At 37.2% G+C, this 24,218-nt stretch overlaps 1 protein-coding gene across 1 annotated transcript; it reads left to right on the top strand.

The window, feature by feature from the left end:
- Window positions 1-13,510: 13,510 nt before the first annotated feature.
- Window positions 13,511-18,369, top strand: LOC112022186 (uncharacterized). The gene is made up of 6 exons (XM_065781775.1): window positions 13,511-13,755; window positions 14,795-15,025; window positions 15,940-16,019; window positions 16,964-17,039; window positions 17,687-17,812; window positions 17,900-18,369. Exons 2-6 carry the CDS (start codon window positions 14,798-14,800, stop codon window positions 18,044-18,046), a joined length of 657 nt encoding a protein of 218 aa, XP_065637847.1. The 5' UTR covers window positions 13,511-13,755; window positions 14,795-14,797; the 3' UTR covers window positions 18,047-18,369.
- The last annotated feature ends 5,849 nt before the right edge of the window (window positions 18,370-24,218 follow it).

Raw genomic sequence — 24,218 nt, 5'->3', positions numbered from 1 at the left:
CGACACCGCCCTAAAAGCCGCAGACGGGGACCAAGCCGATGCTGCCAAGGATCCCACTTCTACTGATAGGCCTACTGAGGAGGCTGAGCATCAAAGGGTGCCTCCCACTGATGTGGTGAAGCCCCCAGACGTGGTGAAGCCCTCTGCTGGTCCTTAAGTCCCTCCCACTGACTCCCAGGCCTTTCTTGCCGAGGGGGACCTTCCCAAAGTTGCCCTTCCAGCGAAGGAGACAGCTCTAATGGTGGTGCCTCTGCAGGCTATTCTCCTAGGTCAAAGCTCCAAGGACCCCGAGGATACCTCTGGACAGCCTCCCAAGAAGGGGTGAAGTTCAAATTGAAGAAATAGGCTGTCCTAGCTAGTTTCTATTTTATGTTTCGTTTTTTTTTTTTTTTTTTTTTTTTTTTTTTTTTTTTTTTTTTTTTTTTTTTTTTTTTTTTTTTCCCTAATTCTAATATTGAAAAAATATTAGTTTTGAAAGCTGTTTGAACTAGGATCATGTAATTGTGACCAATATATAATATTATTCAAGAACATATACCAAGCTTCTTATGGTTGTTTCACAATCCAATATGCTTAGTGTTTAGTAACATAATATAGTCAGTAAGTTCTAGCACAAATGATACATTATAGATACAAGATGGAGGGTAAATTAATGTTGACACTAATTTATAAAATGTACTCCCTCCACTAGAGTTTAAATTAATGTCAATACTATCGATGAACAAATTTCCTAGTTTAACCTGTTACCTTATTTAAAATCTCAATACCAGTCTTTTACTAGAGTTTAAATTAATGATAGTAATTTGAAAACATTTATAATTTTAAACTAAAAGAAAACTCATTAAATGATGTTCCCTAAAATATTGGATTTTCTTAACATGACCAACAAATTTTGGATGGAGGGAGTAATTTACAATACTTTGCCTTTAGTTTTTGTGGGGGTCAGAGAACCTAGTAACCCCGGCCCACTTCGTACCAAGCCCAAGGTCCATGCCGAGGAGGAAGAAACGCCCGAGGACGAAGTTTGAAAGTCCAAACTGCCCAGGAACCTTGCTGAGGACGACCCCGTCCTCAGCCAATCGAGACCATGGGAGGAGGAAGTAACGGGCCACCAAAAGCAACCTTCCCGAGCATCTAAAGAGAAGGAACAAGTACAACGTGTCAGCGTGGAAGCACGGTGAAGGAGCAAGTCCAAGATGAATTTCACATCCACATTAAATGCCCACAACTAACGTTATGGCCGTATTAATGAGGAAATGACCCCTGAACGGCGCAGCCTTGGTTGCTGCAGCCCACAGAAGGAATGGGAAGGTGGCTGATAGGACAAGCACTCAAGTAGTAAACTGCTTGATCAACAGATATAGGGCTAAGATCAACCGAAATGGGATATATAATATAAGGACTCCCTTCTAAAAGGGGGACAGAAAAAGGGGAGGAAGAAATTAGAAAGATTAAACACTGCAGCAACCGGTAACAACGGGAAAAATTTTGTAACTGATCACTGAAGAAAGAATAAGAACCTCAAGCTCCCAAGAGGAAGGCCGAGGAATGTCGTTGCACATTTGAATCCACGTCCATGTTATTCAATCTATATGCAACCATGCCTAGCCGTTGTATCCCTTATTAGGGCCTAGTTCTTGAACCCGTTCTCTAAAAATTCATTGTATTAGGCTAGCTGGGCTTGAGTCCACTCACTTAATAGTAGAAGTGTTCAAACCCAATCCCTACAATTGGCGCTGTTTGTGGAAAGAACTTGTGTGTTAGTAAGGGCAATGACCGAGCATGGCAGGATTAGGCCCTCATCAAGCAGGCTCCCATCAGCTTGAACTGGTCAAATCCCAGCATCATGGTAATTTCACCAACCCTGAGCGCGATCGAAATGAGGAGAATGGAAGATTTCAAGAGGGAAATGTGCACACCACTCAAAACAGCAGAAGCTACTCGCATGAGGACAGTTATGTGCCCTAGAGACAAAACAACAACCGGGCCATACAACCAAAAGAGGTTAGGAGCCGCGTGACCTAAGGGCACAACGATGAGCAGGCCATGCAGTGAGAGATAAACGATTTGAAGAGGAGGCTGCGCCATGCACAACGAAGGCAACCACAACCCCCTCTAACGATGAAAGCGACAATGACTATAGGCAAAGATCGAGAACCCCTCCAAGCGAAACCTTCTCTTATGAGGAGGAGCACTATCGAGAGCGCAAACGTAAAAGCCCATCTCCTAGGGGCTTAGGATATGATGCCATGGGCAAGGCACTGGATCAGCTATCTATGTCGCATTTCACGTGCCACATAGAAGGGGCTACCCTTCCTTGGCGGTTCCAGCAGCCAACCTTCTCCATTTATAATGGCAAAATGGACCCTATGGAGCATGTGAGCCAGTTTAACCAAAGGATAGCTGTCCATTCTAAGAACAAGGCGTTGATGTGCAAGATTTTCCTCTCTAGCTTGGGTCCAGTGGCGATGAGGTGGTTCAATGGCTTGAAGACGAATTCCATAGATTCGTATAGACGGCTGACCCAGGCCTTTGGCTCTTGCTTCGTTACAAACAGCATAGCCCTACAGCCCTTGAGCATGCTACTGTCTCTGTCTATGCACGACGGAAAGACTTTAAAGGCCTACTCCGGCCGATTTTGAAAGATGTATAATGAGCTGGAGGGCAATTTTGATGATGTGGCCATCAGTACCTTTAAAAATGATCTCCCGACTGGACATGGCCAAAGGAAATCTCTGACTGGCAAGCCTGCCACTAGTATACGCCAACTGATGGATCGAATCGACAAGTTCGAGCGAGTGGAGGAAGACCAGTTGCAGGGCAAAGGAAAGGACAAGACCATCCCTCAGGAGAGGAGGGATTTCAGGTCAGACCAATACAACAACACCCGCCCAGGGAGAGACTTCGCAGGGCAAGCTGGAGCAGCCGACACACAAGCGGTCCAGGCTATATTCCGAGAGTCAGTGCACAGGGTGTTGGCGAAAATCGAGAGCGAGCCATACTTTAGGTGGCCGAATAAAATGGTGGGGAATCCACGAAGCGCAATCAGAACCTTTACTGCCAGTACCACAAGGATCACAGACATACTACAAAGAACTGCAGGAATCTCTGGAGCTATCTGGACCAGTTGGTCTAAGAAGGAAAGCTAAAGCACCTTTGCATCACCCAAGCGACCATCAAGGCCAGACCAACTAGGAGCCGAGGAGGGATAACGCCCTGAGGGTGCCCGTAAGGACGATCAATGTAATCTTGGCCGCACCAGGAAGAACAGGCATGCGCCCTTCACGAGTGTTGTCCGTGGCCCAGATCCCTGCCGAAGAGTCCTAGCCAGAGCCGAAGAGGGCCAGAAGGAATTTTCACCCAACCTTGAGCTTTTCAGAGGAAGACAAGATCGGGACCACCCAGCCCCATGATGATGCTCTAGTGATCACTCTCAAAATCGAGGACTATGATGTGAGGAGAGTGATGGTCGATAATGGTAGTGCGGCCGAGGTCATGTACTCGAATCTCTACGAAGGGTTGGGGTTGAAACCAGAGGACTTAATGCCCTATAGCTCTCCCTTGATGAGCTTCGACGGGAAGCTTGTTATCCCAAAGGGCATGATCAGGCTACCTATCCAGACCGGCCCAGAGGTGGTGGAGGTGAACTTTATAGTAGTAGACACCTACTCCCCCTACATAGCTATCGTAGGAAGGCCATGGCTCCACACCTTGGGGGCTGTCGCCTCCTCCTTACACCAACAGGTGAAATTCCCATCAGGGGATCAAGTTCTTGAAATCCTTGGTAGTCAATCCACAGCATGGCAATGCATGGTGACTGCCATATCACGTCGGCTCGATGCACAGCCCTCGGCCACTGCTAAAGAGGGCTTATAGCAATCAAAAACACGGTGGCGCCTCCTGATGCAGCTACTGAGGAAGCAAAATGTGAGGATCTGGAGAAAATGGTAATTGGTGACGACCCGGAGAAGTTCTTTCGGGTCGGGGCTCGCTGCCCCCAAGAAGTAGGAGGAGCTAATTGAGTTCCTCAAAAATAATATTGACGTGTTTGCATGGGATGCCTGTGATGCGCCAGGGATTGATTCGTCCTTCATCTGTCACCATCTCAACGTCAACCCATCCATAATTCCCAAGATGCAGCCACCCCAGCGCCCATCGAAAGAGTACACTGATGCGAATAGGGAAGAGGTGAATAAGCTTAAGCGTGCAGGGGCTATCAAAGAGGTCTTTTACCTCGAGTGATTAGCCAACACTGTGGTGGTCAAGAACAAAAGTGGAAAGTGGAAGGTTTGTGTGGACTTCACTGACCTGAATAGGCATGTCCAAAAGACCATTCCCTATGCCTCAGATAGATCAGCTAGTGGATGCAACAACGGGCTATCCTCGGATGAGCTTCCTAGACGCCTTTCAAGGCTATCATCAAATACCACTAGCCTTGAAGGATCAGGAGAAGAGAGCCTTTGTAACACCCATTAGGAACTACCATTACAAAGTAATGTCGTTCGGCCTGAAGAACATGGGGTCACCTATCAAAGGATGATGGCGAGAATGTTCGAGCTGATGCTGGGCAAGAGCATCGAAGTCTACGTTGATGATATGGTGGGAAAAAGTAAGGCGGTCTCCAAACATTTAGGGGACCTCGGCTGCACCTTTGATGTCTTGAGGAAGCAGAAGTTGCGCCTGAATGCTTCCAAATGCTCATTTGGCATGAGATCAAACAAGTTTTTAGGATACATTATTACCCACAGAGGAATCGAGGTTGATCTTGATCAAATCAAGGCTATTCATAATCTAAAACCTCCACAAAATTCCAAGGAGGTCCAAAAGCTTACAGGAATAATCGCGGCCTTGAATCGATTCATTTCCAGGTCGGCTGACAGGTGCAGGCCCTTCTATCTCCTGATCAACAAGTGGAAGGGATTTGAGTGGTCCAAGGATTGTGTTGTGGCCTTCCAGCAACTCAAGGAGTACCTATCCCGACCACCTATCATGTCCAATCCAGAGGTCAACGAGGTCCTATACGCATACATCGCTGTGGCACTTCACGTTGTGAGCTTAGTNTGCTCCTCCTCATAAGAGAAGGTTTCGCTTGGAGGGGTTCTCGATCTTTGCCTATAGTCATTGTCGCTTTCATCGTTAGAGGGGGTTGTGGTTGCCTTCGTTGTGCATGGCGCAGCCTCCTCTTCAAATCGTTTATCTCTCACTGCATGGCCTGCTCATCGTTGTGCCCTTAGGTCACGCGGCTCCTAACCTCTTTTGGTTGTATGGCCCGGTTGTTGTTTTGTCTCTAGGGCACATAACTGTCCTCATGCGAGTAGCTTCTGCTGTTTTGAGTGGTGTGCACATTTCCCTCTTGAAATCTTCCATTCTCCTCATTTCGATCGCGCTCAGGGTTGGTGAAATTACCATGATGCTGGGATTTGACCAGTTCAAGCTGATGGGAGCCTGCTTGATGAGGGCCTAATCCTGCCATGCTCGGTCATTGCCCTTACTAACACACAAGTTCTTTCCACAAACGGCGCCAATTGTAGGGATTGGGTTTGAACACTTCTACTATTAAGTGAGTGGACTCAAGCCCAGCTAGCCTAATACAATGAATTTTTAGAGAACGGGTTCAAGAACTAGGCCCTAATAAGGGATACAACGGCTAGGCATGGTTGCATATAGATTGAATAACATGGACGTGGATTCAAATGTGCAACGACATTCCTCGGCCTTCCTCTTGGGAGCTTGAGGTTCTTATTCTTTCTTCAGTGATCAGTTACAAAATTTTTCCCGTTGTTACCGGTTGCTGCAGTGTTTAATCTTTCTAATTTCTTCCTCCCCTTTTTCTGTCCCCCTTTTAGAAGGGAGTCCTTATATTATATATCCCATTTCGGTTGATCTTAGCCCTATATCTGTTGATCAAGCAGTTTACTACTTGAGTGCTTGTCCTATCAGCCACCTTCCCATTCCTTCTGTGGGCTGCAGCAACCAAGGCTGCGCCGTTCAGGGGTCATTTCCTCATTAATACGGCCATAACGTTAGTTGTGGGCATTTAATGTGGATGTGACAATTCATCTTGGACTTGCTCCTTCACCGTGCTTCCACGACTGACACGTTGTACTTGTTCCTTCTCTTTAGATGCTCGGGAAGGTTGCTTTTGGTGGCCCGTTACTTCCTCCTCCCATGGTCTCGATTGGCTGAGGACGGGGTCGTCCTCAGCAAGGTTCCTGGGCAGTTTGGACTTTCAAACTTCGTCCTCGGGCGTTTCTTCCTCCTCGGCATGGACCTTGGGCTTGGTACGAAGTGGGCCGGGGTTACTAGGTTCTCTGACCCCCACAAAAACTAAAGGCAAAGTATTGTAAATTACTCCCTCCATCCAAAATTTGTTGGTCATGTTAAGAAAATCCAATATTTTAGGGAACATCATTTAATGAGTTTTCTTTTAGTTTAAAATTATAAATGTTTTCAAATTACTATCATTAATTTAAACTCTAGTAAAAGACTGGTATTGAGATTTTAAATAAGGTAACAGGTTAAACTAGGAAATTTGTTCATCGATAGTATTGACATTAATTTAAACTCTAGTGGAGGGAGTACATTTTATAAATTAGTGTCAACATTAATTTACCCTCAATCTTGTATCTATAATGTATCATTTGTGCTAGAACTTACTGACTATATTATGTTACTAAACACTAAGCATATTGGATTGTGAAACAACCATAAGAAGCTTGGTTTATGTTCTTGAATAATATTATATATTGGTCACAATTACATGATCCTAGTTCAAACAGCTTTCAAAACTAATATTTTTTCAATATTAGAATTAGGTTTTTTTTTTTTTTTTTTTTTTGGGTGTGTGTGCAATTTCATCAGGATTGATGATTCAATAGTTGCGGAAATAAGATTTGAATCCCACGAACATTTGTTGAAAATATCAAGAAGTGCTAGCTACAAGGCTCTTGGGTAGATTAGAGGAAATGAGATCTTCATCGAAATTAAATTGCTGTGGTGTCAAGTTGATAATGGTACATAATAAAAGTGATATCAATGGTGGGCTAGATGAGAACTAGAAAAAACTCGCGAAAAAATCTAGTGCCACACATTTTTGTGCTATAATTTTATCACAGCTTTAATGTGGTAGACTGTGAGTAGTCGAGGAAAAATGGTAAGTTCATGTGAAAGTGATTGACAACTAATTATAGTCCGTCACATAAGATAATTGTAGAAAATTGTATGAGTTATTAAACTCACTCCAACTCTGCTAGTTGGACTAGGAACCCAATGAATCAGTACCTAACTTGGTTCAGTTGTTTGATTGGATAACTTATGCAATTCACCTGGTAAAACATAGTAAAATCGAGCAGTTTTTTTGTAACCAACCTGTGCAACCCGAACGGGTTGATGTGACCCATTCAGTTTTGAATAAAATTACCTTTATGGGTTCATTGTAGTACCTTTTTTTTGAATTCAAAGCGTAATGAAAACTAGAGATTTTATAATAAGGTTGATGCTTGACTTTTCCATATAGATAGTTTCAAGTTTTGACTTAGATGGTTATTCATGAGATTTAAGCAATGAGTAAAATATGAAATATGCATAGAATATAAACTTTGGGGTTTGAGATACACTTTTATTTTTAGAATTTGAAGATATATAATGTAATAAGATTTTATTTAGCAAAGACTTGGCTACAAGTTTATGGCATTCTTTTTATTTTCTAGTATTGTTATTGGTAAAACCTTGACTTTGAATTTTATTAGGAGTCCTGATTTTTAGACTTAATTTTAATTAGTAATTTAGGCATATGCCTCTTTTTTAATTTTCTTATTTATTTTATGACTTCTCAAACTTATTTTAATATTTATTTAATCATGCGGTTCAACTGCTAACCAAATAACTCAATTGTTATAGTGCTCGTTTGGTTTGGCTTTTAAAGGGGAAAAAAACACCGTGTGGTTTCAAAACATACTTTTTGGCGTTTGGTAAGCATTTTCCATGCTACGTTTTCAGTCCCAAAACGTGAAATATCACGATTTTGCATTGGATCCTTAGGGGTCCAATGCAAAAATGCAACAAGGCTACCGTTGGAAACTTTTTCTCATTTCCTTAATTCCCTTCTTCCCCAAGAACACAACACAAGTATGCAACCTAGAAAAATCAACACAACACAACCCATTCACAAAAAATCGATGTTGCTGGTGACCAAACTCACCTTGTTGGACTCAGGGCCGGTTGCCGAAGAGAGAGAGAGAGAGAGAGAGAGAGACCTCGTTTGCTGAGAAGTTAGAGGGTTGATTTACAAAATCAATAATAACCACATATAAAACCATAACAATGTTTCTTGTATACTTGCACCTGGCATAGAAATTAAAGAAAGAGATGTACAAATTGGAAGATAAATTCCTAAGAAGATTAGAGAAATACAGAGGGAGAGAAGGAGAAAGGTAAAGAAGATGAGGACGGGTAAATGGAAATTGCATTGGAAAAATAAGTATTGCGTGGCACACATGGTATAGATAAGAAGACAAGAATCTCCGCAAGTTTGTTACATGAGTAAGTAGCTTAATTTTTTATTTTGAATAATAATCTGCTTCACTCAAAATTGAAGGTAAAAAAGTGTTATATTTTATATTAAATTCTTATGAAAGTAATGTACTAGTAGTATCACTATATAAATTTTTTTTACCATATAAAATCACTTTATCTATTTGCTTGTTACTTGTATCTCTACATTATAATCCAATTGTCATTTTCTTAAACCATCTTATATATGTTTTGTCCTTTTTAGTAATTTACATTTCAAATTGTAATTTGATAAGTGATAACTATTAGCCAAACACTTATTTTTTTCAAAAAGCATTTTTTAAAAACTTTTACCAAGCACTTAGTTTTTTTTAAAAAAAGCTCAACTTCATTTTTTTTTTAAGTTCAACTTCATATTACACTTTTTAAAACCGCCACTTTTTCAAAAAGTACAATATGAAAAAGTTGAACTAAACTTACTCATCATTGCGCACCCTTGATGCGATGGTCACTCCACAAATATAAGTACTTGTGAAGCGTGTGACTGAGATTCAAGTTTTTAAGAGGGAGTTTCACACTCATATATATTTAGATTAGAGTAGAGTAGAATTTCTATTTTATATAAAATAAAAATTAAAAAAAAAAAAGAAAAAAAAATAGAATTGTCCTTACTCAAAACTCGGCATGAGCAAATCTCTATGCCTTAAACACTATGTTTGGAAAGGTTGGGAAAAGAAAAGAAATGAAGGGAAGTTGTATCATTTCTATTGTTTGGATTCCGAGGGAGAAAAGAAAACAGTGGAAACCAAATCTGCTGGGCCTACTTTTTGCCATCTGCCCAATTTGGGCGGATTTGAAGGGAAAAGAGCAATAAAAAAATTAAAGTAAACATTTTAACTTTTCATGTCAAGGAGTTTACCGTTTTGTTCAAGATTTTAAATACATTACTCTCAAATTCATGTGGGTATAGAAGTAAAAAAAGAATATGGGGCAATTTGGTATGAAATTTTAAGCAACAATTTTCAGTTTTTAAACAATATTATATGTATTTTCACATATTTTTTTACCCACACATATTTTTAAAAAATACAAACAACGTTATTAGAACAATGTTACCAAACGAGCCCATTTATCTTCTCATTTCTTTTCCCTCTAAACCAAACAAAGAAAATCATAGGGGCTACTTTTTTTTTTTTCTTCATCACCCATCACTCCTTACTCAATTTTCGTCACTCATCATTCATTACTTATTACTCATCACTTAAAATATCTCAATTTCTTATATCCCACTCATTTGGCACATATTTTTAACTTCTCATCACTCAATTTTTTTTACTTTTTATGGACCCATACTTATAAATTGGTCAAACCCTTCTGTTAAGCCTACCCGGCTACCCGTGGAACCCTCGTTCCAAAGCATTTTCTTCACTTCTTCACCTCCTCCCTCCTCCTCACTGAAATCCAACCCACTCCAGAGTGAACCCAGCTAAAACACAAGCCCTTTAGCCCTGTTCATTTCATTGTGTTTATTATTATTATTTTTTTTTAAAGTAAAATAGTTCACGGTTAGATTATTAAATTTACCTCTAATTGTGCTTATTTTTCATTGCACCTGTGCATTTGTAAGTCAGGGTTTGTTGAAATTTTTCATAAAAGCCTCTTTTTTTTGGGTTCCCAAAGTCTTTAGGATTGTCATATTCTTCAGCTGGTCTTGCTTCTTTGTAGGAAACAGTTCATTGCTTGTTTTGTGGCACTTTCTCATTTCTTGGGTGTTCGTAAAGAATTTTTGTGGGCATTGTTTTGTTTGAAAAGTTTGTTTCTTTTTTTGTTTTTTTTTATAGCTAAAAATAGTAGAAAGATTTGACTGATAAAGAAATCAAGTACATAAAAGAAATGGCTATAAAAAATACTAAGGGCCAGAACTCAGGGACCACCCACAACAACTGTGGTGTCCCAAGCCAATAGAAGCACGTAAAACTAAAGCCAAACATAAAATAGAGCATGATCCAATACGCAACAACCAAACTGCACTATGGTTGACATCACTGATGGGCTGACAGCAAACGGTGATGGTGCCGACGGTGGAGTCAAGAAGGATGGAGAAGAAAAACGCCAATCCATTCACACATCCCAGCAATCACGAAGCCCTCAACCCGAAGAAACGAAAACCCAAACACCAAAAAAAAGAAAAGAAAAAAAGAGAAGCAAACACCCAACCATCAATCACCACCACGGGCTGAAATAGATCTCAGAGATGCAAAATACCACCCTATTACCAACAAATCAAATGTATAAAACGGCTTTAGAGTAGAATTTCTATTTTATATAAAATAAAAATTAAAAAAAAAAAAGAAAAAAAAAAATAGAATTGTCCTTACTCAAAACTCGGCATGAGCAAATCCCTATGCCTTAAACACTATGTTTGGAAAAGGGTGAAAGGTTGGGAAAAGAAAAGAAATGAAGGGAAGTTGTATCATTTCTATTGTTTGGATTCCGAGGGAGAAAAGAAAACAGTGGAAACCAAATCTGCTGGGCCTACTTTTTGCCATCTGCCCAATTTGGGCGGATTTGAAGGGAAAAGAGCAATAAAAAAATTAAAGTAAACATTTTAACTTTTCATGTCAAGGAGTTTACCTTTTTGTTCAAGATTTTAAATACATTACTCTCAAATTCATGTGGGTATAGAAGTAAAAAAAGAATATGGGGCAATTTGGTATGGAATTTTAAGCAACAATTTTCAGTTTTTAAATAATATTATATGTATTTTCACATATTTTTTTACCCACACATATTTTTAAAAAATACAAACAACGTTATTAGAACAATGTTACCAAACGGGCCCATTTATCTTCTCATTTCTTTTCCCTCTAAACCAAACAAAGAAAATCATAGGGGCTACTTTTTTTTTTTTCTTCATCACCCATCACTCCTTACTCAATTTTCGTCACTCATCATTCATTACTTATTACTCATCACTTAAAATATCTTAATTTCTTATATCCCACTCATTTGGCACATATTTTTAACTTCTTATCACTCAATTTTTTTTACTTTTTATGGACCCATACTTGTAAATTGGTCAAACCCTTCTGTTAAGCCTACCCGGCTACCCGTGGAACCCTCGTTCCAAAGCATTTTCTTCACTTCTTCACCTCCTCCCTCCTCCTCACTGAAATCCAACCCACTCCAGAGTGAACCCAGCTAAAACACAAGCCCTTTAGCCCTGTTCATTTCATTGTGTTTATTATTATTATTTTTTTTTAAAGTAAAATAGTTCACGGTTAGATTATTAAATTTACCTCTAATCGTGCTTATTTTTCATTGCACCTGTGCATTTGTAAGTCAGGGTTTGTTGAAATTTTTCATAAAAGCCTCTTTTTTTTGGGTTCCCAAAGTCTTTAGGATTGTCATATTCTTCAGCTGGTCTTGCTTCTTTGTAGGAAATAGTTCATTGCTTGTTTTGTGGCACTTTCTCATTTCTTGGGTGTTCGTAAAGAATTTTTGTGGGCATTGTTTTGTTTGAAAAGTTTGTTTCTTTTTTTGTTTTTTTTTATAGCTAAAAATAGTAGAAAGATTTGACTGATAAAGAAATCAAGTACATAAAAGAAATGGCTATAAAAAATACAAAGGGCCAGAACTAAGGGAGCACCCACAACAACTGTGGTGTCCCAAGCCAATAGAAGCATGTACAACTAAAGCCAAACATAAAATAGAGCATGATCCAATACGCAACAACCAAACTGCACTATGGTTGACATCACTGATGGGCTGACAGCAAACGGTGATGGTGCCGACGGTGGAGTCAAGAAGGATGGAGAAGAAAAACGCCAATCCATTCACACATCACAGCAATCACGAAGCCCTCAACCCGAAGAAACGAAAACCCAAACACCAAAAAAAAGAAAAGAAAAAAAGAGAAGCAAACAGCCAACCATCAATCACCACCACGGGCTGAAATAGATCTCAGAGATGCAAAATACCACCCTATTACCAACAAATCAAATGTATAAAACGGCTTAAATGTATAAAAAACCTTCAGATAGATGAAAAAACTGAGAAAGAGGTCGGTGCGGAAGATTGGTGCAGCGGTGCGTGAAGAACTACGTTTCTGAGGCCGAGGCGGCGCAGGTTGGCTGGGCTCCGATCGGTGACTGCGTGCGTGAGGAGGTAAGGGCAGGGCAGAGGCTTCTAAGGACTTGTGGCGGTATGAAGATGGAGGAGTGATCTAATTAAGCTGAGAGAGAGAGAGAGAGAGAGAGAGAGCCGTTGCATCTGCCATCAAAAGCAGCGTCTGGTGTGATGTTGCTTTGACAGTGGGTGCTTAATTACCCGAATGTCGTTGGGTTTTGAAAATGAAAAACATCTGAAATGCTTTTTTAGTTTCTATTTTTTATTATTTAAAAATTAGGAAAGTGAGTGATAAAAATAGAAATAAAAAATAAGTATAAATAGATTTTTTTTCGTGGAACTCACATATTTTGAGTTATAAATAAAAAAAACAGAGTTATGAGTTATAAAAACAGCAAAACCAAACACCTCAAAGTATTTTTTTTTTCCGCTATCTCTTCTTGTTTCCAAACTTACATTAGAGAAGTGTTTCCCTTTATTTTCTTTTCCCTCTTGTCATTTCTTTTCCCTCAGTAAACCAAACAAAGAAAACATAATTTTTTATTTTATTTTTATCTCTTCTTGTTTCCAAACATACAAGTGTTTTACTTTATTTTATTTTCCCTCTTGTCATTTCTTTTCCTTTCTTTCCCTCTGTAAACTAAACAAAGAAAATCATAGTAATTTTTTTTTCTTTTTATTTAACAAAAATACAAAACTGACCTTTTAACTTTTATTTTTTTTTTTACTTAAGTCTTCTAACTTTTAATTTTGTCAATTTAATCTTCTAATTTTCAATTTTTATCGGCACAAAGCTTTGTTACATAGCTGTTAGTTATTTGCCGTTAGAACCATTTTGCACTTTTTTATTTATTCAGAATTAAAAAAAAAAATCTGGAAAAACCAAGCAGAGGCCCAACCCTATTGCTTGGATGGTCTCTCGTCATCCTCTCCACCATCATCATCGTCATCCGAATCATCTTTATCCGACCTCTTCTTCTTTGCCAGAACATCAACCTTCCCACCATCTTCGTCTTCATCCTCCTCATTGATTTCTTCCTCCTCGCTGCCGTTCTCCTCTGGCTCAAAATCACTAGCATCTTCCTCATCCTCGGCACGGGCTACTGGCCTGACAAGGTACTCGGTTCCCAAATCCTCCTATAGATTAGTTCATAAATGTCATAGAAAATTTACACATAAGTCGTCGAGAACATAGGAAATATAAACCAAGAATTGAACAAAAGGGAAAGACAGAAAACATACATTAGAGCAGAGGTGGATAGCAACACAAACCAACATACAAATAGACAACTGAGGAAAATTACATTAAGGTTCTGAAATTTCTTCAACAAACTACCCAGTACAGTGCGTGCGTGGTTTTCTTTTTAATGGGTTCTTTAGGGATATGAGATTTTAAAGGCCAAAGATTCTTAATCCCTTCAACCAAGTCAATAAAGTAAGGATTGTGTTTCTTCAAGAAGAAAACTTCGCGATCCAACAGCTAAGAGAAAATTTCATATGAAAATGGAAGTGCTTGGTTTTTTCAGATTTTTTTTTTAAATTTTGAATTAAAAAAAAAAAGTGCAAAATGGTTTTAACGGCAAACATTGACAGTCATGTAGTCATGTAACGGAACTTTGCATTAACAAAAATTGAGAATTAGAGTATTAAAATAAAAAAATAAAAAAAAGTGAAAATTAGGAGGTTAGTTTTGTATTTTTATTTTTTTTCTCTCTCCAAACATACATTGGAGAAGTATTTTCCTTTATTTTATTTTCCCTCAGTTGCAGCCAAACAAAGTGTAAAACAAGGAATGTCTTCAAGGTATGGTGAGATAAGTCCATGATCAGTCAGTCACCTTTCCCGAGAGACAGACCCGAGGCTCTGTAATCTAATCTGTATCAAAAACCAAAACTTTTATCTCCTATATTCTCATTTCTCATCCCTCATATTGCTCTGCGAATTGGATTACTTGCTTTCGTGATGATCCCACTACTGCGCTTTACTTCTTCAACCAATCCTCTCTTACCAATAATACCCACTACTACTCCCTTCTTACCTTCCCTATCCAAACTCTCTCACAAAAACCATAACCAGGTATTTTTAATTTCAATATTATATCCCTACTGTCACACCCACTTTTTTTTTTGATAATTTTTTTGTTTTGAAAAATCAGCTGATGAAGAAGAAGATGAGTAAGAAGTTGAGGTCGTGTAGAGCTGAGTTCGCAAAGGACGCGCCGTTCGCCGCCGCAATCGGTGCTTGTATGCTCACTTCACTGCTTCTTCCGGTAACCGACGGTGATGGTACGGAGGATAGTGATAACAACGACTCGGCGTTTGGTTTGTCCGATGCCAGGTTCTCGGTTATGGGGATCATAAGCTTTATCCCTTACTTTAATTGGCTGGTAATTCCTAAATTTTTATTTTTCTTGTACTTTTTTAGTTTTTTAGTTTTTTTTTCCACTTTTATTTTTTTGTATGCTTGCCTGAAAATTGGAAAATGCTAAAGCTACAATGTGCTTGATCATAATTATAATATTTACTGTTGGTCCCTAAACTTGAACTCATAAGCAGTTTTAGTCCCTAATAAACTTAAAATGATTGCTTTTAGTCCCTCGGAGTAATGACATGTCATTTTTTAATTTGTCCACATTATCTAAGGTACTAAAATCGATCACTTTTTAAACTTCAGTACTAAAATTACTTATGCGCTAAAATTTAGGGGGCAACAGTATATTTAAGCCATAATAAATGTCAGATTTTTTATTTATTGGTCAATGCTAATGTGCCATGTTTATGGTGTTCCTACCATCACTCCCTGAAATTTACTTCAGAAAAGTATTCGATATTGAAGAGCAATGTTTTGACAAAGTGAGATTTGACCCAGACTATTGAATAATTTTTTTTTTTTTTTTATGAGATTGAATAATTAGTTAATTACTTGGGAATGGTATCATATTTCCAAAATATTTTTATCTCAGTCACTCCTTACTTTGAGGGTATAAATAAAAGGCTAAGAACACTTGAAATAAATAATTGGAATCATTATTAGGTACCATATCCAGAGGTAACATTGAAGAATTCTTTTAAAATGTGTTCCATCTATAATCAAAGAAATTGCATTAGAGTGTGAACATATCGCTTGTAACATAAAATAGAAGGACACAGAACTGTAACTCTTTAAATTTTAGGTATGAGTATGGAAATTGGGCCAAATTTTAGGGACGAATAATGTATATTTCATCGTTCTCTAAATATTAAAGTTGTAATTGCTTCTATATTTTGTTAATTTGGCTTTCTTTATTGGTTTGGTTGTTAGAGTTGGGTGTTTGCTTGGCTTGACACTGGGAAGAGGCGTTATGTGGTATATTCACTTGTGTACTTGGCACCGTATATAAGGTTTTTTTTTCTAATATCTTTTAACCTTTTCTTGTATACATTTTTTCTTTTCTTTATGTATGTATGTGTGTATTTGGCAAACTCAATTTCAATCTTTGACATGGTTTCTTTTACAATTGTTATTCAGACAAACTTCATTTGTACAATGTGATGCCTGCAAGTAAATATATAGTTTGATTACTTTCATGTCATTCATGTAGAACAAAGCCTCATTTGCAGATATGCCAATAGTTGCAGAACAGAAAATACCAATATCAAATTAGTTCGTTTGATGGCATTAGTCTGTGTGTGTGTGTGTGTGTGTATGTGTGTGTGTATATTGCTCTCTGCTGAAATGAGTGGAATCCATGTGGATTTTGCTGCTCTTTTTGCCCTTTTAAAAGATTAATTGCTAACTAAGGAGAAATTGTTTGTTAATGGACCAGAAATAACATGTGCTTCATATTCAAAACTGCTGCCGTGAATGTGACAAATAATAATGATGAATGGTTGTTGTGTTTGCATCTTGGTGCGTTGGTCATCCAGTCTGATGAACTGAACCAATGTAATATTTCTTAAGCTCTATGCTTCATGGTATTTCTTAACAAACAAATGGTTACAAAACTATACACACTCCTACCTTTCTTACAGAACTATATATAGATCATTTCAAAATGTCAATGGTTCTGGTTCACTCCTTTGTAGAGAATGTCATGATAATTTGGACATGTTTTTATTATAATTGCTACATTTCTCTTTAGACATCTAAATATTACTAGTAAGTCACTGAGCAATACATAAGCAGTGATATACTTTGGTGGTTTCTACTCTTATGCTGTTTTTGTGGAGAACATACATATTACCTCGTGAATATACTTTGGTTGCATCTAATCTAAAAATGTAACTCTGATTTAAGCACATGACAATAAATACAAGATTTACTTTTTATCATCTTGATGTATTAGGTCAAATATGTCGCTGTCGCTAGAGGAGAGCTGGCTGCCAATTGCTAGCATTGTATTAGGCATACTTCACATTCAGGTAAAAGGATTTATCAAATGTTGGTTGCACTATTGATTTGGGGTTCTTATACACAAATTGTCTCATCCCCTTATTAAGTGGAAAAGGTTTGAACCACATGTTACATTATTTGTGTTATGTTAGAATATATTAGGATATTCCCATGAATAAGTAAGACCATGATTTTGTAGAATTTAGTGGGTTACCGTGGTTTTGTAATACCATGGGCTGTTGTGGTTTAAGTTTATCAGACTAAACCTAATGTATTCCTATATATAGCATATACTAGGCTCCTTATAATAGACAATTTAATATGATAATGATGTAGCGACTAAGAGTCTTATGTTATGGGGGTTCAAGTGATAGCCTAGTGGTACTGGCACCCTCTGTGGTGCACACTGGACATAGGCCATCTGGCTGAACCATGCTAATTATCTTGCTTCTGCTCTCTCTCTCTACATCATTTTATTTTATTCCTTCTATTCTAACAAGTTAAAATAGAACTAAGGCTATATTTACAAGTTAAATATTATCAATTTAATGGTTTTTGTTTAGGTGGTGATTGAGCAGGCTATTAACCTATGCTTTAGTAGATGTCACCACGTTGGAAGCCCCTGAATGCTCTAATATCTATGTTTCTGTAATTTGGACTCTTTTACCCTTTTCAGCTGGAAGCAAGCATAAAAAATGGAGATATTCAGGGATTTAATATTTTTAGCAATGCTGTAAAGCAGTTTTCGTCAATGACTAGTCAGCAAGATCATTCAAAGGGGCATGAAGGAATTTCTGAGGAGGTGCTGACTAACTGAATCACATTTTCTAAAGTATTGTGGATAATTTTTCTATTTTGTCTGACATAGGCTTTAACTTCTGATATTAAGGGGAGGAAAGCAGAGAACATTAATCTGCCACCTGCTGAAGAAGAATCAAGAAATGAGATTCCGAGGTGGGAGGTTCCCAAAAGGCCCTCAGGTGATCAGGAACACTTGAATGAAGATGGCTATGATGATGAGGAAAGAAAACACTAACAAGTCAGCATCCAAGCATTTAGATATAAATTTTGATAACAATATATGGCTTGCAGCCACTTTACTGTTTAAATGAAATATGAATGACATCGATGGCATCTTGAAGTTCTTTGAATTCACATTAACTACAAGATCACAGCGCAGGCTTAGTGCCGGTGAGAGAGAGACCTTGCCCTTCTGATTCCTTCCATTGGAGAACCTGAATAGGGTTCAAGGGCTTGGTTCATTATTTATTAACTGAATTTATGTAATATTATGCTGCAGCAACATTTTACTGGTTTATTCATTAGAAAAATATATTTATAGATATACTTTTTACTAAACTGTTTACAAAATAGTGGCATATATTTGCCTTATTACTGATGGAAATTGTTCAGGTGACATACTTTACACCCAACCTCAGGCTGTCGGGTTTTGGGTTTACTCTATATGAATATTTTAGGTCTAGGGAGCTCCTATGGATTGGGTAGAGCCCCCAGATTCCTGTGTATGGATAGGGCTGGGGAGTTAAAGAAAGTGATTCCTATTTGACGCCCAGAAGTACTCGCTCATAGAACCCCTACAGATATGCGATAAAATGATGGAAGCAGATAATGGAAAAAGCTTTCCTAAAAAGAGTTGATATGGAAACCTTGAAGTAGTGGGAATTCATGGAATGACACTATCAAAAGAATGTTGTCCAACACAGAAATAAGAATTCTGAATCCAACCTTTTAGTTTATAAATCCTGAAGTTCTTTTGATTTTAGCTTCCAAAACATTCCATTTCCAAACACTGGAAGTAGATTCCAACTTCCAACCAGAGAAGCTAGATTCAAATTTTCTTTGCCACCTGTTTTAAGTCAAAAAAAGTTTGGATGTTTTTGCTTCAGCAAAAATGGACAGTTCAACAGTTCATGATCGCAGAAATGACTTATTATTTGAGACCTCAATACATTGCTTGAATTTGGGCAACATCAATCCAGGACATACTATTTGATTCATTTCAAGTAAACAGAATATGCCAAGGACAACTCCTGCGTAGTTGGCTTGCAATGAGTTCCAAATCTGTTTGGTATTCATTGAAGTTGGTAGCTTCTTATTTGGTTGCAGTCACTCACAGTACAGTCCTTTGCCTGATGCATCAAAGCACACTCCACAAGGCATTCTTTACTATCTACATTTTCTTTGGAAAAGGGAGGAACACCTTTTGGATGTGTCTAACAAAAGTGTTGATCTACCAATAAACCGTAATTCTAGATCATTGCATCACTTTGGATCCAACTCGTAAGATATTTGGTTAAAATGGAGAAAACAGAAACTCATCAACAGTCAAAAGCACAACTACAATGAATTCTAAATGGGTGTTGCATTTCATAAGACACTAGTCGCAAACTTACGCGATGCATAAAAAAATGTAATATAATTATTATATAATAATATAATGTAAAAATTTGTATGGTAAACAGTGTATGTGTTATTTAAAAGTATTTTCTATTTGTGCAAGTCTTATATAATGAAACATATAATATATTTTGCATTTAACAACAATTATATATATATATATATATGAATAATGTAATTTAATACAAATATTTAAATTACACAATTATAATATTGTTTTATATAAATAGAGAAGGTAGAAACACCAGAGGGAGCCAAACAAGAAGTAAAAACAAAGAGTCCAGCAAAAGTAGAGGTTAAAGGTTTGCCTCGAAAATTGCGGGAAACCAAAAAGACACTCACCGGAAACGATGCCTCCCCACCAATCAAAATATGACACGTGGCCACAGAGTAGGCCACGCCGCCACAGGGCAGTTAATGCGGAGAACATATTCCCAAGCGACAAAAATAAAATAAAAACAAAAATAAATATATTTGTATAGGTCGTTTCGTATTCCCAGGACCGTCCAGAGTCACGGACGACCTTGGAATAAGGGGGCAGCTGATGTACCATAAAATCAGTAAGATCGTCCATCTCCTGTGGACGATGAATAGGGACGAGGCAATTACCATCACGACACTGAGAATGATGCCGGATCAACTCAACTAAGGACGACCGTTACGAGTAACTGTATTAAATACCAATTTCGTTGAAATAACGCCGGTTAAACTGACACCTGGCTCAGGCGTTACAAGCCCAAGCAATAATGCCCTCATAATGACGAAGCCAACGGCTAGAAAGGCACTGAAAAGGTCTATATATATCTTCAGATAGTATGTTGAAGAGGTAAGAGAAATATGTCCCAGTCAATCTACATTCTTTGTTTTACGGTTCACTGAGCTTCTCTAACTTAATCATCGGAGGCGTTGTGGGCAGCCCCCCACCGGTGACTCCTTCTTTGCATTGTGTTTCAGGGTCAGTACCAGCAAAGGACGATTCGAATCTGGACGAACATCTTGACTGACGATCTCAGCATCATCACCCCCATTCCATGAAACACATGTACCATGTTACATTAAGTTTAAATTATTATATAAGTTTAGAATTATAGCATTTTTATTTTCTTTCCAAATATAAGTTTAATGCCTACATTATTGAAACTTGTATTTTAAATATTTATCATTTTTATTACTTTTTTAGGGCTATATCTTTAATTTCTAAAATCTATTTTGCTTATATTTTTTAGCCTAAAGCTAAAGAGTTTGATCCAAATAAAATAAAATATCATCATTTTCAACCCAAAAATTAAGAAAAAAAGAAAAAGAATTTTGATCACAAAACTGAAAAGGAAACCTAAAAAAAATCAATTTAATGCCCAATTAACTCAAAATGGACCGAAGCGGACTGATTGACCTATATGGACCCGAGAGGACTGAATTTGACAGATTTAAAATAGAAGTGGACCGAACTGCGCCAAAGTGGACCGAATGGACTGAATTAGACCAAATGAACTGCAGTGGACCAAAATACTTCGCTGATGTGTATAAAAAATAGTGTAGTGAAAATAAATATTACACTTCAGTTTTTAGATATTATATAAATAAATTTCGCATATATTACATGTTATAGCTTTACATATGAATTTATGATTTGGCAATTGTATAACTATCTTGAAAATAGGGTTTCTAGCATGCATGGACATTTACCTTGAAACTGATCTTTTGATAGGAAATGGACTAAGTAGCTTCATCTTAAAACGATAATCTAGACCAACAGCAGCAAAAATAAAAATAAAAAGATTCCACCATGAAATTAGTTTAATTAGTAACATGGATTGATATGTAGTTAGTTAGTTGAGAGTAATAATTTTACATGATTGTGAGAGAGGACAACAAAAGGGTGTCATTCCTACTTCCTATTACCTACATGGAATGAGCATCACCTCAAAATTCCTAGTAAAATAATTTCAATCATAAAACATAGTACTAATAAGTTATGTGCAATTGGTATGAAAGACACAGGAAAAAAAAAATCAAAATTTTCCTCACAGTTTGTCAAAGTCTAAACATATGATTGGACCGATGCCACTTTTGTTTAAGTCTATCTCCATCCCATTATCCAATTTTAAAATATTATATATATATATATATATAATTTATTTTTCATTATATATTAATCATAAGAAACTATATGTCACAGTTGTGAAAAATACTGATCTTTTGATAGGAAATGGACTAAGTAGCTTCATCTTAAAACGATAATCTAGACCAACAGCAGCAAAAATAAAAATAAAAAGATTCCACCATGAAATTAGTTTAATTAGTAACATGGATTGATATGTAGTTAGTTAGTTGAGAGTAATAATTTTACATGATTGTGAGAGAGGACAACAAAAGGGTGTCATTCCTACTTCCTATTACCTACATGGAATGAGCATCACCTCAAAATTCCTAGTAAAATAATTTCAATCATAAAACATAGTACTAATAAGTTATGTGCAATTGGTATGAAAGACACAGGAAAAAAAAAATCAAAATTTTCCTCACAGTTTGTCAAAGTCTAAACATATGATTGGACCGATGCCACTTTTGTTTAAGTCTATCTCCATCCCATTATCCAATTTTAAAATATTATATATATATATATATATAATTTATTTTTCATTATATATTAATCATAAGAAACTATATGTCACAGTTGTGAAAAAGGTTATAAGCTTGTTTAGTTGATTATTTTAAAACTTGTCTTCATCAATTCAAAACAAAATATGATGGGACTCATGTGTGTGTATATGTATATATATATATTTGTTAGAATTGATTTTTTTGATAAATTTTTGGGTTCTAGTGGTTCCTTGGGTTGATTTTTGGAAAGAGGGAAAATAATATTTAAATGGAATGTATATAAAGTATTAAGACTAGTGGTTTATGAATAGTAAATTAGTTGAAGTAATAAAAGAAAATTTTTTGAGGGCAATTTAACTAAGAGTAAAGTTAAATTAGAGAATAGGTTTAGGAAATATTTTTATAACTTATTTATTAGAGAAGAAAAAAATAACTGATTTTTTTTTTACAACTTTTTATATTTCCCAATGAAAATTGTATATATCAAAGTTTTTTTATTACAATATTTCTTTAATAAATGTCCTAATAACACCCATTAACTGACCCACTAACTAAAACTGCATTGAATTTGATACTAATGCTCTAATGCTCTAAGCTTAGCCAAGTTCACAGATCACAATCCTCCAGTGTTAAGCACCTCTTTTTGAAAGAGCATGTTATCCACTAAGTACCTAAAATACCCATGAACTCCCCACCTCTTCTCGCTTCAAAGCCAGGGACCTCATGGTAAATTCGCAAGGAAGCTTTTTTTCTCAACCTCTTGGCATTTCTTTGTAACTAACAAGTAACAACCCATCCCCAAACCGCCAAAACTAACAAACCCGCCAAAACCATTCTCAAATCTCAACCGTCCTTAATCCAAAATCCAACGCCCCAAATTCAAATATCCCCAAACAATCCTTGTGCTTGTTACATCAACCAATCAGAGCTCACCTCTTGGATAATTCAATTCCCTCTCACTCACTCACACTCCTATATATATAAACCATATTTCTCTGATCAGTCACAACACAAAAATAAAAAACTCTCATTTCTTCAACAATATATTCCAAGTTCCAAAAGCAATGAATGCGGATGATATTACTGTAGTTGCTGTTAGGGATGTGGAGGAAACTGGTCCTGTGAAGCCCGTGTGCACATTCAAATACGTGGGTCAAGTAGCCCTCCACATTTTTGTGGAAGTTGCAGGGGCCAGTGCAGAAGACGTCAAGGTTCAGTTCAATCGAAGGCCGATGGAAACCACAGAATTGATCCTCGAAGCCATGGTAATACGTCCGGTCAGGGGATTCCGCCGCTACTTGGCGATAATACCTATCCCTCGCCATTCCTACACCAACATGAGCTATAACGTTGCAAACGGGGAGATTCATATATGTCTTTCTTTTCTAGAAAGACCTGTCAGTTAAATTTGGTGTCCGTCGACATTTATCGATCTCATCTGAGCAGAAAGAAACAAAAGGAAATAACGTACGCTCTCTACAGTTTATGTTTTTAGGGATTTTATTTTTTTTGTTGTTGAAAAACAATGAAGTACGTATGTACGTAATGTAGTGTCAAGTGTCAATTGCCTAGCTAGGCTGGCTTAGTTTGTCCATTTTCTCTGTGAAAGAAAGCTGAATGAATGAATGAATAAGCGTTGGTTATTGAAAAAACAAATGGTGAATGTTAGATGTTTATGATTGTTGTTTTATTTTAATGCTTGATACTTACTAAATTGTTGAGTTTGAATAGGGTGGCCATTAATCTTGCTACGATTTTGTACCTAAAGCTACGTTGTGTGAATTTGGATAGCATGCCTGGTGCCAATATATATATATATATATATATGTACCCGTAGTAGGGAATAAGAGAGTGAGCCTTGTACCGGCCTATTTGTAGATCCCTAATTAGCATTGTTGAATACATTACAGGGTTTTTGAAAGGTCAATGCAATCTGCTGTATCGCGTTTTAGCCTAAAGGGCGCTAATATATAAACCTCGTTTTTCGTATGAAAAATATTTATATTAACAAATTTTCAATATGACTCAAATTATCCTTAAACCTACTTTAAGTTTTTATATTTGGACGAGCACTCCAGTTGTGATCAAATAAAAATGGACAATCCTATCAAAAAATAAAAATAAAAATGGATAAAAGGCTCGGATTGACGTGAGTGTAATTTTGGCAAACTTGAGCTTATTACTAA

Source organism: Quercus suber, unplaced genomic scaffold, assembly GCF_002906115.3.
Source record: "Quercus suber isolate HL8 unplaced genomic scaffold, Cork oak 2.0 scaffold_278, whole genome shotgun sequence".
NCBI lineage: Eukaryota > Viridiplantae > Streptophyta > Magnoliopsida > Fagales > Fagaceae > Quercus > Quercus suber.
The sequence above is the reverse complement of the archived record's forward strand: the minus strand, read 5'-3'. Positions and strand labels throughout refer to the sequence as shown.